The sequence below is a fragment of the Pelobates fuscus genome, chromosome 4 (assembly GCF_036172605.1).
Source record: "Pelobates fuscus isolate aPelFus1 chromosome 4, aPelFus1.pri, whole genome shotgun sequence".
NCBI classification, from domain to species: Eukaryota; Metazoa; Chordata; class Amphibia; order Anura; family Pelobatidae; genus Pelobates; species Pelobates fuscus.
Window position 1 is genome coordinate 201971009 of NC_086320.1, and position 15356 is coordinate 201986364.

Sequence of the window (15356 nt, forward strand, 5' to 3'; positions counted from 1 at the left end):
AATTGTATTAGGCACCAACTTGGACCCATCAGAATACACTTTAGACCTTACCAAAGTCAATTCAAAATGTATTTTTCACTGGCAAAATTTAACAATTGTCTTAGGCACATTATACTGCACCGGAAATCAAGTGCCTACACAAATCAAATGGGACTCAGCTAAGAACAATATGTGAATTACAGGGGATTTAGATTCACATTAGTGGCAACCTGACATCTGTTGAATCTAAGTTGCAAAATATGATAGTTTAATGTAGCATATATAGTTTTTATGTTTTATGTGTGATTATTAAATAAATGAAGTTGGAAAGAAAATCCAGTTAGAGGTGCTACCTATTAAATGTGTACTTGATCCTGGTAATTATCTTTACTTGCAAAACCGATACCAAATGTGCATTTTTTTTTAATGAAAAAAAATGACAAAAATTTAGAATGCACTATCATCTTAAAGAAGAACTAAGCACAATATAGACATGCGATAGAGTAGATATTAACAGTACTTTTGAGAGGTAAATATGAGTAGATAGCATTGCTGCTATATAATTACTGATCGATCCCTTTTAACACAACAAACACTTAGCACAGGTGAACACATAAGTTCATACGGAAAACTCCATTAAATTTGCAGGATGCACCCTTGTCCTTAGTGATTAATACCTAAAAATGCCATCATGCATTGGTCTTTGAGGAAGGGGCTGTTTACCTGAAACATTTGAGGCTTAATTATATTTTGCCACAAAAAAAAGCATTTAAATGTGAGCCCATTTTTTTTTAGTTGCAATATGTGTTTATTTCCACTGAATATAAGGAAGACCTATGTACAAAAAATAATCAGATAAAATAAAAAGTGAATTAAACAGATTTATGAGACTTGAATTACCAAAAAGCAAGTTGTTTAACCCCTTAAGGACCAAACTTCTGGAATAAAAGGGAATTATGACATGTCATGTGTCCTTAAGGGGTTAAGGACTGATTTTCAGCTATATGAGAATGGTTGCCTGGAGATGAATATCTACATCTCTGCGCCAAGACAAGTTTCTTAAGATCGTACATTACTATGATGTATAAAAAAAAGATAACATACTAGATATAAATATTTATTTTAAAGTTCCTTACTCAGCTTCTCTAACATACAAATCCTCATTTGTATTTACGTTTCATCACTTTCAACTATATTTTTAAAATACCATAGACAGAACAGATGATAAAGAATGGGAGACATTTAGGTCGATAGATAATTTATAGTTGTATCCCAGTACCCCCCAACCATATTCTGTAACATCTCTATAATAGCAAAATAAGATTGCTAGAAAACAACACACTAAATATTTTTTAAAAATATGGAATGGAATTTATTTTTCATCTATCAATCATAACTAGAAGCACAATTCTGATGCAGTGTGTTACATTTCAGTTGATATTTACATACACATGTGCTTTTGAGTGAATAATTCTTTTTTTTTTTATTCTTCATTAGCAGACTTCACCAGACACGTATAGGTCGTAGCTTCATCTACCTACATAATATTGGCACTTGGATCAATAAAACTATAGTACTGCACCAAATAACAGATTATACTACGTTCACCAAAACACGATGAGCATAATACCTATGTCTGTTTTCCAAAGATACTGTGCAAATTTTCTAGTCAAGAAAGTCTTTTCTGGTATATATTAGATCATACCATCAACCAGTTAATCCAATTATAAAATGTCAATTGTTTTTGTTGTCTTCTTGTTTGTTCACTTCATGTCACTAATATAATTCATCCTGTTTGCTTGCTTTTTAAACAGTCAGCCAGTGGTGTAGCTGGAGAGAAAGCAGAAATTTAGAACATTTAACTTTAGTAATTGTAATAAAGGTATAATTTCGTCATTTGCCACAATGTTTGCGCTATGGCATAAAATACATTTTTGTACGATCCTGCTTAATATGTTGCCATTGATGCACGTTTAAATATTCATAGGTAAGTAGCCTAGAAATTGGTCCTAGGTGATGTTGGCTGTGCCCAAATGCAGACACAAGTGACATATCTCAACTCTATCAAAAGTGTTAATGAGGCACTCCTTGCATTCCAACAAGAGAAGCACTATGCCAAGATCTGATGGCTTGGTGCAGTCCCTGAGAGAAAAACATTCCCGTTTAGCTTTTATTTCTCTGTAGGCTAGAGAAATAATCATTTATACAAAAATGAAAGAAACACTATAGGCACCCGGACCACTTCATTTCATTGAAGTGATCTGGGTACAGTGTCCCAGACCCACTTAGTCCTGCAGTATAAGTCATTGCAGCTTCTGACAAACTTCAATAATTACATTGCAGGACTAAGACTACCTCTAGTGGTTGTCAATCAAACAGCCACTAGAAGCATTTCCTGGTGCCTACCAACTTATGGTCGCTTAGCTGACGCTTGACATGAGGACATCCAGCATCAGTAAAGTCCCCACTGGAAAGCATTGAAGCATAGCTGCCGGCAAAGGGGGTGGGGCTGTGGGGGGGATTGGGGAAGGAAAGGTGGACCAGAAGTCTCTATAGTGTAAGGAATACAATTTTGCATTCCTTACGCTATGGGATCCCTTTAAGATTTTATGGGAAATCCACATTAATTTTTTCTTCCGCTTTTTAAAAGTCAAACTGAAAATAGCATGCAAGGATTTTTAAATTTATTTATTTCTGTATCAGCAGCCGTAACAGCAACAGACACTAAAACAGATTGAACAAAACATTATTTTCCTGCCTCATTTATTGCAATAATATATTTACACTGTTACCAACTAAATATTTGTCAATTGCTAATTAAATAAAATTAGGTTAATCCATTTTTAAAATGTCTGTTATTCCTTCCTTTTGTAATTGCAAGTATAACCTAAAACACGGATAAATATAAATCCACAATCACCATATTTGATTTAAGTAAGCACCACTGAATGTCACAATAAATATTTTTGAAAAATTTAACTAAAATACTGCATATTATGTTTCTAGGGCAGTGCAAAAATAATTCATAAATATGTTTCATGACAACGATGAATTTGGAAACCTAGTTTTGCAACTCGTACTCGGTCAAACCACCTTTCCAGTAAGTGTTCTTGGGCAAGATACCTAACGGTATATATCTGCCTACCTCAAATCCTTTTAGATTTCTATAATTGTAAAGCATTGCAGTACAAGTTGGCCCTATATAAATGATAATATAATATAAATAACTTAGTGCTCTGACACTTCTATGTATATAGAGTTTAAAGAACAATATTATAGTATAACATTATTTTACATATCCAAATACAAACACATACAATTGTTTACTCTCTGTAGTGCACATTTGTTAAGTATGATATCCAAAGAAGCTTTCTGTGTGTGAAATTATTTAAGCTGTTGAACATGGCATTAAATTGAGGGCAATAATAGGGTGAGTCTGCTGATTAGATGTGTGGCCGGCAGTAGAATGCTTTCTTAATTGCACAGCTAAACCTATCATTAGTATGCTTCATTGGCTCATTAGAGGCTTAAATGTGAATGCAAATATCACAGTAGTGACAAATTACAATTGTGAAAACTCTGTTATCTGGAAAAAAATGTGAACCAACCTGAAATAAATTACTTCACATATTACCAGTGCAACAATATAAACATGTGCATTTTTTGTGGCCATTCAATTTTAGCAGAATGGAAACCTATACACGTCTACTAGATATCTTTATCAAAGTTAAAGGAACACTCTGGAAACCATTGGAAGTTGTTATGGTGCCATGGGAACCACTAGCACTTTCATAACTTAAAGGGTTTCACTGTTCTTGAACAGTGTAACCCCAACGGCTGCTTGCCTGCAGTTTCTCGAGGTGTCATCCGGCTTCTTAAATTGAGTTTCAGGAAGCACAGAGGGCTGCCAGGCAGTGGGTGTTGCTTATTGGATAGAGTAGTCAGCTGGCGCTCTAAGCCAATCAGTAACTCCCCATTCATAAAAAGGTATGTTTCTTGAATGGTTTAACCCCTTAAGGTAAGAAAGTGCCTGGGAGCCTCCAGACACCATAACATTTTAATTTAGATTAAATTGCTATCGTAACCAGAGTGTTCCTTAAAAGGAACTTTATAGTCATTTAGATCTCTTCCTCTCAATGAAGTGATCTGGGTGCCATTCCCCTTTCTTATTAACCCTGCAACTGATGTTTTCATCACGGGGTTAGCAGGTTTCTAGTGGCTGTATTCCTGACAGCCACTAAAGCCGGTTCTGCAGCTATAGTTGGGTTATAGATCAAATTACTCTAATAGAGAGCATTTGATTGGCACAGAGTAGCATTTTGCCGTGGATATGCACTAGGCTCCCAATGCTTCCCTGTGAGGAAGCATTTGATTGGCTGAAATCATTAGTCTTGATGATTTCACCCAGGGAAGTGGAGTGGTATCACTGAGATCAGCGCATTGCTGGATGTAAGATTAGTAAATCTTACCTTTTTAACCTTTGCAGGTGAGGGTGACACCTACAACAATTAGGAATACTTATTTCCATATTTGCATTCCTGGTGTTACTTTCACATTTTTAACAATTATTTAATTTCAAATTGATCCAAATACACGGGCTAATGACACCACTGGAGGTACAGCTCTGGCAGCAATGATCCTTAGCACTGTATGTGTATCGTTTCAAACTAAAACACTGTATATACAGACTCCAAGCATTTCAAAACACTGAAGCAGGCATGCTTCTTGGAATAAACCTTTATACAAGTGACTTGTGGTTTTCGGGCAAAGAAATGCATGCCACCGGGCTGATTATCGTTCCTTGATTACATATGATTGTTAGTGAGTCATTATGGACTAAGATTTGTTCTGCAAGTTACATGAAAGTAAAAGTTTATAGTCTTTAATTCTGGTAGTGAAGGGGTTAAGTTGGAGGGTTTTCTGTTAGTGTACAACAATATGACAGCTCGGATTTCATGTAAGATTGAAGCCCAGAACTAGAAGAATCTGGTGTGGTTAAAACACTATAAAGTGATAATTCTAAAACTTAACTTTTAATAGAGTGAGTTAAAACATCCCACAAGTGGATCTATAAATCTAATCCAAGTATAGAATGCTCTAAAATAACAGGAAGTGAAGAGTAGAGTTGAAAATAAGAAATACTTATCAGGAATGCTGCAGAGTGAAACGTGCATCGAGTGCAGATTTTGGAATCTTCCTAGTTGGGGGTCTTTTTACTCATGACTCGATTTAACCTAGACTACTCCCCCACTCTGTGACTCCAATATCATTTGTTTATTCATCCATGTAAATCGGTCTCTCTAAAACTATTTGGGTATTGGGATATTATTACTCTTATAACTTTTTGCTTACTTCAAACTTCGGTCTTAGGACATGGAGGGGACATGTGCCGGTTGTCAAATATGTAGGAATTAGAATTCTCTTTTTTTATTTTTAGACAAGTTTAGGGATCCACTGGTGCATGCACCCTCCCTGTAATCCCATACATGAATTCACAGATATTGGTCTGTAGGTTTGAATTACCCCCATCTGTACTATTTTTTCAGGGTAAACATTTAACCATCTTGGAATGTCATCTATACCTAACAGGGCTTTTTTTATTTATTTATTTATTTTTTGAATTTTTTATTTTTGCAGTGCATATAGTGATTACAACTGGCTCTAGGTACCCCAACGGCATTCCTTGAGCTTCTTGGCATAGATAACAAGTAGGGTAATAGCTAGACAGTGCACATTTTTTAGTATAATAGGAACAGGATAAGGTTACATGCACATAATACACTCTTTTTAAGTGTGTAAGCTTTGTATAGGATAAAGAAGCAGGTTCAATAATTCCCTGACACATAAGTTTAGGTCAAACAGTAGGAGCACGCTAACCCACACAAAAATAAAAATAAAAATAATAACCATCTACGCTTGTCGTTGCTAGACTAGTTATAAGAAGTAATTACATCTAAATATGTAGGTACATTCCAGCTTAACAATGTTGTCGGCTGCATATTTAAAGTAATAGGATCGATATTTCGACAGCTTATGTTCTCGTTTGGTTTAGATGAGTTAACAGGACGTACAGATCAGATAAGAGTATGCAGAAGAGTGACAAAGAAGGACACCCTGAGATGTGCATTTCAAATATAAACAAGGCTATGCAGTGCATGGTATACTATATGTGTGTCCAGATTGTGACAGGAGATCAGTGCACGTGTTATATTGTAAAATAATGCATAATACGTCAGATTTTAAAACCCCTGGCAACGGTTATAAACAAAAAGGTAAACGTTACTTAAAGCGCAAGTGTGTTTAGGAGAGTCCAGGTATGGTTTGAGCATTACAGCCCCACTGTGTGTAAGGCCAATTCAGCTGCATCTCTCCTGCAGGTCGATCACCCGATCCCTATACGCAGCTGGGTGTAGGAGCAGTTGAAGAGGCTTAGCTGGTCAGCCTTGCAGCCCTTCGTAGGCCTGGCGCCTCCTCGGCCCTGGATCAGTGTGAGGGCTGGTACCTTCAGGCCACGAGCCTGGGGTCCACTTGGGTCCAGGGTCTTTCCCGACGAGCGGGTGCGGCGGGCCTTGCGTGTATCTGGCACGGGCCGTCATGTGGGTTCTGTAGCCCTCCGTTTGTGTGGCCGGTACCTGCGGGTTGGTCCCCCCGTTGCCCTCTGTCCAGGCAGGCGCTTCATTTTGGTTACGGTGGATTGGCGTTTTTTTGCGCCCATCAGAGGTTTCCCGGTCTTCCCAGGGCTGCTGGTTTGCTTTTTAGGTGGGTCAGGGAGTGGTATGACCGTAGCTGGTCGTATATGGGCCAGTAGCTGGGCCCAAAACTTATCAAAAATGATGTCCAGAGAGTCTCTCGCTTTAGGGGTGGGGTAATGTGATACATGCTGCTGCTGCATGTCACGAGTGCAGTCATCGCTTTTGGCCGCCCATTTTCAAGGCCTTCCCCTCTGGTCCGTCTGCTTGAACCGTCGTTTGCAATAGCAGGTCAGTGACCGGGTTGGGTCTGTGTGGCGGGGACCGGGATGTCCCCCACCGGTCCAAAGGGGGGGGGGGGAAGTTCCGTGCGTGCTTGTGGCTCGGAGTGTTGAGCGGGAAGCGGCCGCCTTCCCAACTCCCCTTCTCTCACTTGCCTCGTTCTGCCGTTTCGGGTCCCGGGCACTCCGGGAGATGAGACCGGTATCTGCGGGCGCCTACTGGGTTCCTCCATCTGTTGAGCCCCTGTTTGTGGATTTTCCCGGTATGTGCGCCCTTATTTTCAGCGTTAAATTTCCCGTTCAGCGGGAGCTCGAGCTGAGCACGTCTTGCTCGCTCGCTAGCCAGGCTCCGCCCCCCTAACAGGGCTTTTTTATACACTTTTGCAATAGTTATTCTTATAGTGTCCAGTACATTTGATACATTATAATCCACTGTTTAAACTAACAGATGCCTGCTTTCATACCATCCTAAATGTGTGATCAAATGTTCACAATTGATATTAATTGAATCCCACCCACTCAGAGAGAAACATTGATACTTCAGTTTTAACAGTTATATATTGTTATATATACCGGTAACTATTCTCTCTCTTTAGTATTTCTTATTTTTATCTCTACTCTTCACTTCCTGTTATTTTAGAGCATTCTATACTTGGATTAGATTTATAGATGCCCCTGCGGGACGTTTTAACTCACTCTATTTTAGAATTATCACTTTATGGTATTTTCACCACACCAGATTCTTTATGGATGTACAGTGGGACCTCGGTTTACGAATTTAATGCGTTCTCCGGGACGTTTCTTATTGCGAAACATTTGTAAACCGAAACACTGTTTCCAATAGAAATGCATTGAAAACCAATTAATCCATTCTGGAGGTCAGAAAAATGTCAAAATGAGCTGGCATGGAAACCAACCCACAACACAGAACACACAATAAAAGGCATGCAACAACAAAGCTCAGCTCCCTACCTTTCCACAGCTTGAGAAATGCACCAAAAAATCCCAAAACAACTGAAAACAATTTCCAGAATGGCTCCAAAACTCAATGCAAAAGCCGCTCCAACACCTCCACACTCGACGCCACGTGCTACCCACAGTCTCCAGCATGCAGGGGGCGGCACTATAAACCTCCCAGGTGCAATGCATCCTGGGGAAACTTGCTTTGTATTGCGAACATTTTTTGTAAACCAAGGCATTATTTTCAATGGATTTTAATTTGTAAACTGAAAATTATGTTAACCGAGGCGTTTGTAAATCGAGGTCCCGCTGTACAATTAAAGGGCTCAAACCCCTAGATGAAGTGGTGAAGCACGTTCCTTCACTTTATGTTTACAGTGGTGGACAAGAAAGATCTCTATATTTTTTCCCATAACTAGAAGAGCTTCAGAAGAAAGGGCAATTCACAGCTGGGCAGAGTAGGTATTAAAACTTGCTTTTGTCAGGAACTAACTATAATATTTTAATACATGTGAAGTACTTAAGAATCTGTATATATTTGTAAACTCTTCAGGCAAACAATACAAAGCTTGCTACTTCCTCTGCATGCTTAATTCTTCCCATTTTACATGGGTATTCTAGTCTAAAAATGAATAGAAGTTGTTCCGTGGACTAATCCGATCGCCTTTGAAGTCATGAAAGAATTCATCTGCTGTTCTGTGTAGATACTAATTGGTGAGTTTACTTACCATCTACAAAAAAAATACAAAACAATTCTGGTTGGGGCAGTCAAAACTCTGGTAAAAGCAAAATATGTTCTAGTTATACTAATGTACTGAAAACTCAGAAGATGAAGAAATATTTTTCAGTCACTTTTGAATTTGCATCTAATTTCTGTTCGTACTCATAGCTCTGACATCAACCTTGAAAACTTTTCTAGGGCAACGCCATACCTACAAAACTTATTTTCTTTGCTCCGTTAGACTTCCACCCAGTCTAAGTTCCTTCAAATCATCCTTAAAGGGACACTCCAGGCACCCAGACCACCAGGGCCGGACTGGGAGAAAAATTCGGCCCGGGCATTTTTTTATCCCAGCGGCCCACTAAGAAGGGGGCGGGTCAGAGGAGGTGTGTTTTGTCATCACTAATGACAAGCACCCCCCTTCTCAAAGTGAGCATGTTGGTTCAATGCTCTTCCAGGGCAGACCATGCGCAGAGCTCTGCTGAAGAGCTCTAGCATGAGACAAAAAAACCTGTATTTGTTCTGCACAGCGCAAGCAAATTTAACAACATGCTTGCACTGTGTTTCCTTGCAACTTGTCTCTCGTGTCTCTATAACTGGATACCAGGAGACAAAAAGTATTGTGCATGTGTTTGGAGTCTGCTTGTGGTATTGCGTGTGTGTAGAGTGAGCTGATTGTGGTGTGGTATTGTGTAATAAGGTTAGTTTTAGACATGTTGTGTCTGTGGTGTAATGTGATGCATATGTGGCTAGGGGCTGTAGAGAATGTATGTAAAGGGGATGTAGCATGTGTGCAAACAGGCTATAGAGTGTGTGTATAGGTGATGTAGTGTTTGCAGAAAGTGTGTGTTTAGGGGTGTAATATGTGTTTGCTTACAAGGAATCTAGTGTGTGTGTGTGTGTGTGTGTGTGTGTGTGTGTGTGTGTGTGTGTGTGTGTATAGGGGATTCAGAGTGTATATGTTAAGAGTGTAGTGTGTGTGTGTATGTGTATAGGAGTCTAGTGTGTGTTTGAAGGACCCAGAATGTGTAGGAGATCTAGTGAGTGTGTGTTTATAACGGATTCAGAGTGTATATAGGGATCTAGTGTTTATATGTGTGTAGATGATCCAGAGTTGGGTAAGGGATCTAGTGTGTGTCTGGAATGTAATGTGTTTAGGGGTGCAGTATGTGTGAGGGGTGCTGTGTGTGTGTGTATGTATATATATGTGTGTGTTTGGAACTATTGTGTATGTGTGTGGTGCAGTGTGTTGGGGGGGTTCTGTGTGTATGTGAGGGGTGCAGTATGTGTGCGTGATGGATGCTGTGTGTGAGGGGTGCTGTGTGTGAGGGTGCGGTAAGTGGTATGTGAGGGTGCGGTAAGTGGTATGTGAGGGTGCGGTAAGTGGTGTGTGTGAGAATGCTGTGTGTGATGTGTGTAAGAATGTGGTGTGTGTGACAGTGCTGTTTGTAATGTGTGTGAGAGTGCTGTGTATGATGGGTGTGAGAGTGCTGAGTGTGATAGTGCTGTGTGTGAGAGTGCTGAGTGTGATGTGTGTAAGAGTACTGTGTGTGATGTGGGTGAGAGTGCTGAGTGTGATGGGTGTGAGAGTGCTGAGTGTGATGGGTGTGAGAGTGCTGAGTGTGATGGGTGTGAGAGTGCTGAGTGTGATGGGTGTGAGAGTGCTGGGTGTGAGAGTGCTGGGTGTGAGAGTGCTGGGTGTGAGAGTGCTGGGTGTGAGAGTGCTGGGGGTGAGAGTGCTGGGGGTGAGAGTGCTGGGGGTGAGAGTGCTGGGGGTGAGAGTGCTGGGGGTGAGAGTGCTGGGGGTGAGAGTGCTGGGGGTGAGAGTGCTGGGGGTGAGAGTGCTGGGGGTGAGAGTGCTGGGGGTGAGAGTGCTGGGGGTGAGAGTGCTGGGGGTGAGAGTGCTGGGGGTGAGAGTGCTGGGGGTGAGAGTGCTGGGGGTGAGAGTGCTGGGGGTGAGAGTGCTGAGTGTGAGAGTGCTGAGTGTGAGAGTGCTGAGTGTGAGAGTGCTGAGTGTGAGAGTGCTGAGTGTGATGGGTGTGAGTGATGTATAAATGTTAGAATGGATTTTGTGTGTAGGGGGGGTAAACAAATAAAATAACAGGCATTATGTCCCCCCCTCCCTTCTTACCTTTAGCCTGGGAGGGGGGGACTGGTTCCTGGGACTGGGAGGCAGAGTGGCAGTGTTCCCTGGTGGTCCTCGTGGTGAGTTAACTCTAGCCTGCGGGCTAGAGCTCACTCTCGCGAGATCCGGTCGTTGCCATGGCAACGCTCCGGATCTCGCGAGAGGAACCCGGCGGAGCTGCAAGTTAGAGCTCCGCCGGGTCCTCTCTCCGGGCAGGCTGTCTCCCTCCCTCTCTCCCCGCCGGCGGCCGCATTGGACAGCATGTGGGCCGGTGAGGGAGATCTTTGATCTCCCCACCGGCCCGACATGGAATACAGCGGGGCCGGCGCTAGGATAGTGCCGGCCCTGCATAAACCGGCAGGGGAAGTCCTGGGACCTCCCCACGGCCATCGCGGCCCACCGGGCATTTGCCCGGTGTGCCCGATGGCCAGTCCGGGCCTGCAGACCACTGCTCATTGGAGTGGTCTGGGTGCCAACTCCCACTACTCTTAACCCTGCAAGTGTAATTATTGCAGTTTTTTATAAAACTGCAATAATTACCTTGCAGGGTTAACTCCACCTCTAGTGGCTGTCTACTAGACAGCCACTAGAGGTCACTTCCTGACACATAGGACCTCCAGCGTCGCTCATTTCCTCATAGGAAAGCATTGAAAATCTTTTTCAATGCTTTCCTATGGGGAGCGCTAATGTGCATGCGCAGCATTGCCGCGCATGCGCATTAGGACTCCTCGGCCGGTGGGCGTAATCAGTCTCGCCCACCGGCCGACGGAGAGAGTAGGAGGAGTGGCGCGGAGGAGGAGGCAGCGTCGAGGGACTTCGTCGCTGCCTCAGGTAAGTGACTGAAGGGTTTTTTACCCCTTCAGTAACCGGGGATTGGGGGGTGGGAGGGAGACGGTACCTCCAGTGCCAGGAAAACGGATTGTTTTCCTGGCACTGGAGTTTTCCTTTAAAATCTCACCTTTTTACGAAAACATATAAATTAAACTGTTATTAGCTTTTACTCCAGCACCTTGGTAACACACCCTGCTTCCTCTACTGCAACTGTGCCATCCAATAAACTAACCCTTTACTTTGAACTATCCTAGTTACCAGCTTTTTCACGTACATGAACTGCATCGTACCCTTGCCTCTTGTGCAACTTTACCCCACTCCCTCTACAATGTAAGCTTGCTTGAGCAGGGCTTCAACACACTCTGTACCTGTGCGTCTAACTTGTTTTGTTGCAGATACTATTGTACAGCGCTGCAGAATTTGTTGGCACTTTATAAATAATGTTTCAGCTGACAATGCTTTGAGCAGGGTACACATGTGATAATTATCAGTCACTTGCTTTTTGAATGGCTGCTCACTGTAATTATAAACTAGTGACTGAGCAGTCATTCCTGCCCACTTCCCATAAAGACCCCAATTCATGCTGGTTTGGAGCCTATTTTTGATAAAATTTGGACATGGTTAAATAGTGAACAATGTCTGGATTTTTCAGTTTAAATAGCTCCATACACAGCCAAATGGCTTTGCTCCATTATGTATGGAGCCATTCAGATGTTAGGGAATTACCCTGTGTATAATGCACAGCATTTCCCCTACATCTGGCATTAACAATCATATCACTAGATCCCTAAGAATAAACACTTTGTCCATTTTAATGTTTGACTGAACAATAACTAAATGTGTCAAGCACATATACATATTTTAACTGTATACTTGCATCTTTTAAGGAGAGCCAGTGTACTGAAATCAGTTATACTGGGACTTCTATATCCACTACAAGCCTTACCAATACTACTCTATTGATCAGATGAGTAAATGCTAAATCAGATCCTCTGAACGTTTGTTTGAAAACATTTTATAGAATGGAATCACCATTCAGGTAAAGTTCTCACTGGCCGGCCACGAGGTGGTAGCCCAAAACAGTTCCAGAGGAAAGGAGGCAACAGTCGGCCCACTTCGGGAGTTACTATGCGAACACAGATGAATGCTCCCCCTGGCTTTTAGGAAGCAAATGCTACCCTAGTCAGTAGTTCCTTTCTCCCAAATGGCATTCTCCTAACTTGTCTGGGAGCTGAACGGTCAGCGGTACAGTTTTCCCCGGGGTTTGCGGGATTGCGTAGCCAAAGAGAGTTCCACACGTTTGATGATCATGTACCGCTGCCTGCGTTCGGGAGACAAATTGTCTGCCATTCACTAGAGCATGTGTGTTCTGTTATACAACCACCCAGGGAAAGCACTTGAGCCAACTGCTCTTTTGAAGTTAACAACCCAGGGGTGGTAGGTGTTTGGTAGTATAAAATGGGACCACACATCATCCATTCTAGAAACAAACAAAGGAGCTACGGACAACCGAAAAAAGCGGCACTCAGTCTGCTACACACATTTCTGCTCTAACGTATAACTATCCCAACTACTACATCCCCCATATGCCTCTTTCCTACATGAAGCATGGGAAAACCCATAATCAGAATCCACTATCAAAACTTGGAAATTGGTGAGACAGCTCCTGAGTCTCCAATGGCAATACACCAGATTTATAACTTTCTTACATAACTGTGTTTCCAGGATCCAAAATCCATTCTGCTCTCAGAACACCGCAGATTGTCATACCAACAAATATAAATTTCTGGATGAAAGCAAAAATCAATGCTTACACCTTAACAAGTTAAACAGAAATTTCCTGACCTCGATCTTCCCTTTTTTGAATACTTACAAACTCACAGCTTGATGGGCACAATTCTTCCACACCTAAGCTCAAAAGACTGGGAACAAGCCATAGATTATCCTTTCATCATTTACTCATTTACCTCACTCAACCAACCACCTCATCCTACTCAATTAGCTCACTCTATTCACAAATTAAACCTAACCTTGATTACACGACTATAGAATCAAGGTTTCCCAACATTAACCCTTGAAAAACTCATAACAACCGTCAAGCTGCGTAAACTGCTCACAACAGCTACTTATCAAGAAATCCATTTGAAATTTGTGCATCAAGTATGTTACTCTACCCCAAATGTTTTTCCCTAGAACACAGGAACTTGGCCAGCTGTTTGAAATGTGGGAGAATAGAGGATCTGTGGACTTAAAAGTTTGTGCAGGACATTCTTTATATTTCTATATTATTTTGGATGGGGGCTGAGCCAGGGCCCATGCACCTGAAAGTGACCAGTATCTTTATTGTTTATTTTTAATGAAATGTGGAACAGGTGGAGCAGACCTCTACCATTACTTTTAGGGATGTGCTGGAATTGAGGCATTCTGGAAACAGGTTAAAAATTATATAACATAACTATTAGGTAGATCTTTTTGTATTATCCCACTACTAGCAACATCGGGGGTGACAACAGAAAACTCAAGCCATGTATCTGAATTAGCCCATATGTTCTTATTATATTAGCCACAGTGCGTGAATGTTTACTGCATCATTGGATATGGCTGCCCCCTCTCCTCGACTATCATTACTTCATACAAAAATCTCCTTCCTATTTAAAATGGACCAGGTAGAAACCTCAGTAATCAAAATTCTTTCCTACCTGGCAACCCTATATTAACACATTAGACAGAGTTACTCAATTCAAAATCAAAACCATTTTTGAATTTACAGACTGGAATTTGACCAGAGTTATAGCGTACCAAATCCCATAGCCTAATAATACCAGCTTCCCAGAACAAGAATTCTCAAGATAGTTGCCCCTTATATTGAGTTAATTTTGTGCTCAAATATCCAGAAAATATAAAGGAGAGCATATTTTGTTTATTTTAGTATTAGGTTTAATGTTGTTATATTGGCGTTTATTTAATTTTTATTCTTCTTCTAAATGTGTTTTAAACAAAATGTCATGCAAGATGTAAAGTACACAGTCTCAAACTTGTAATTTACAAAGTAATTTTGGCGTGTATCTTGACAATTAAAAAAGTTTGAAACTAAATATATACTTGCAATAACAAATAGGATTCTTAATAAAGTAACCATTGATTGTGTATAGAAACACACATAAGCACACAGTGGACGTGCTAGTCAGTTTAAAAGCAAATCACTTTGAAGACATCATATGAGTCCATAAATCAGCCCACCGTGTACATAAAATAATAGAATGGTGTTGGGAAAGGCTAATAATGTATTTATTAAACAGGACACAGGGAATTGAAAAATGTTTTAAAATATCCAAGTTAGAAAAATCTATTTATTATGTGGCCAGTATTTTCCGCCAATTTATGGGGTTTGTCATTTACAGTCAAGCACAAAAGATTGACACAGCATTTAAACTATTAGCTATATCACCAATTCATTGCAATTAGTGAATTATTAAAACCACAGTATTTATAGCAAACTTACAGTAAATTGGCGCACTTTGCCACTTTCTATGAGTTCATAATCTTTTTCAGGTGTTATCGCATATGCAATTTTCTGAAATGTAGAATACATGAACATTAGTTTATAAAAATGAAATGTTACGCATTTTATGAACTCAGTTCTAAATCAGTGCTATTTAAATAGGCAAGTGGGAATACAGATTCATATTACTGTTCTATTTTTTTTCCCACAGAGAGATTTAAAAAAGAAACCAAAATAATTATGGAGAGGAGGTGGAGTTATCAGTGCT

The 15356-nt window shown here is 40.9% G+C and overlaps 2 protein-coding genes across 2 annotated transcripts in view; both read right to left on the reverse strand.

Annotated features, from left to right (window-relative positions):
- The window catches only part of OTULINL (OTU deubiquitinase with linear linkage specificity like), a 394233-nt gene that overhangs the window by 162917 nt on the left and 215960 nt on the right, over positions 1 to 15356 (reverse strand). The window lies entirely within an intron of this gene.
- The window catches only part of SLC6A3 (solute carrier family 6 member 3), a 162540-nt gene continuing 148228 nt past the window's right edge, over positions 1045 to 15356 (reverse strand). Inside the window, exons 14-15 of the mRNA XM_063450566.1 lie at positions 15089 to 15160; positions 1045 to 1809 (exon numbers count right to left, since the gene is read on the reverse strand). Of these exons, the coding sequence (XP_063306636.1) occupies positions 1786 to 1809; positions 15089 to 15160 (96 nt within the window). The 3' untranslated portion in view covers positions 1045 to 1785. The remainder of the gene's footprint in view (positions 1810 to 15088; positions 15161 to 15356) is intronic.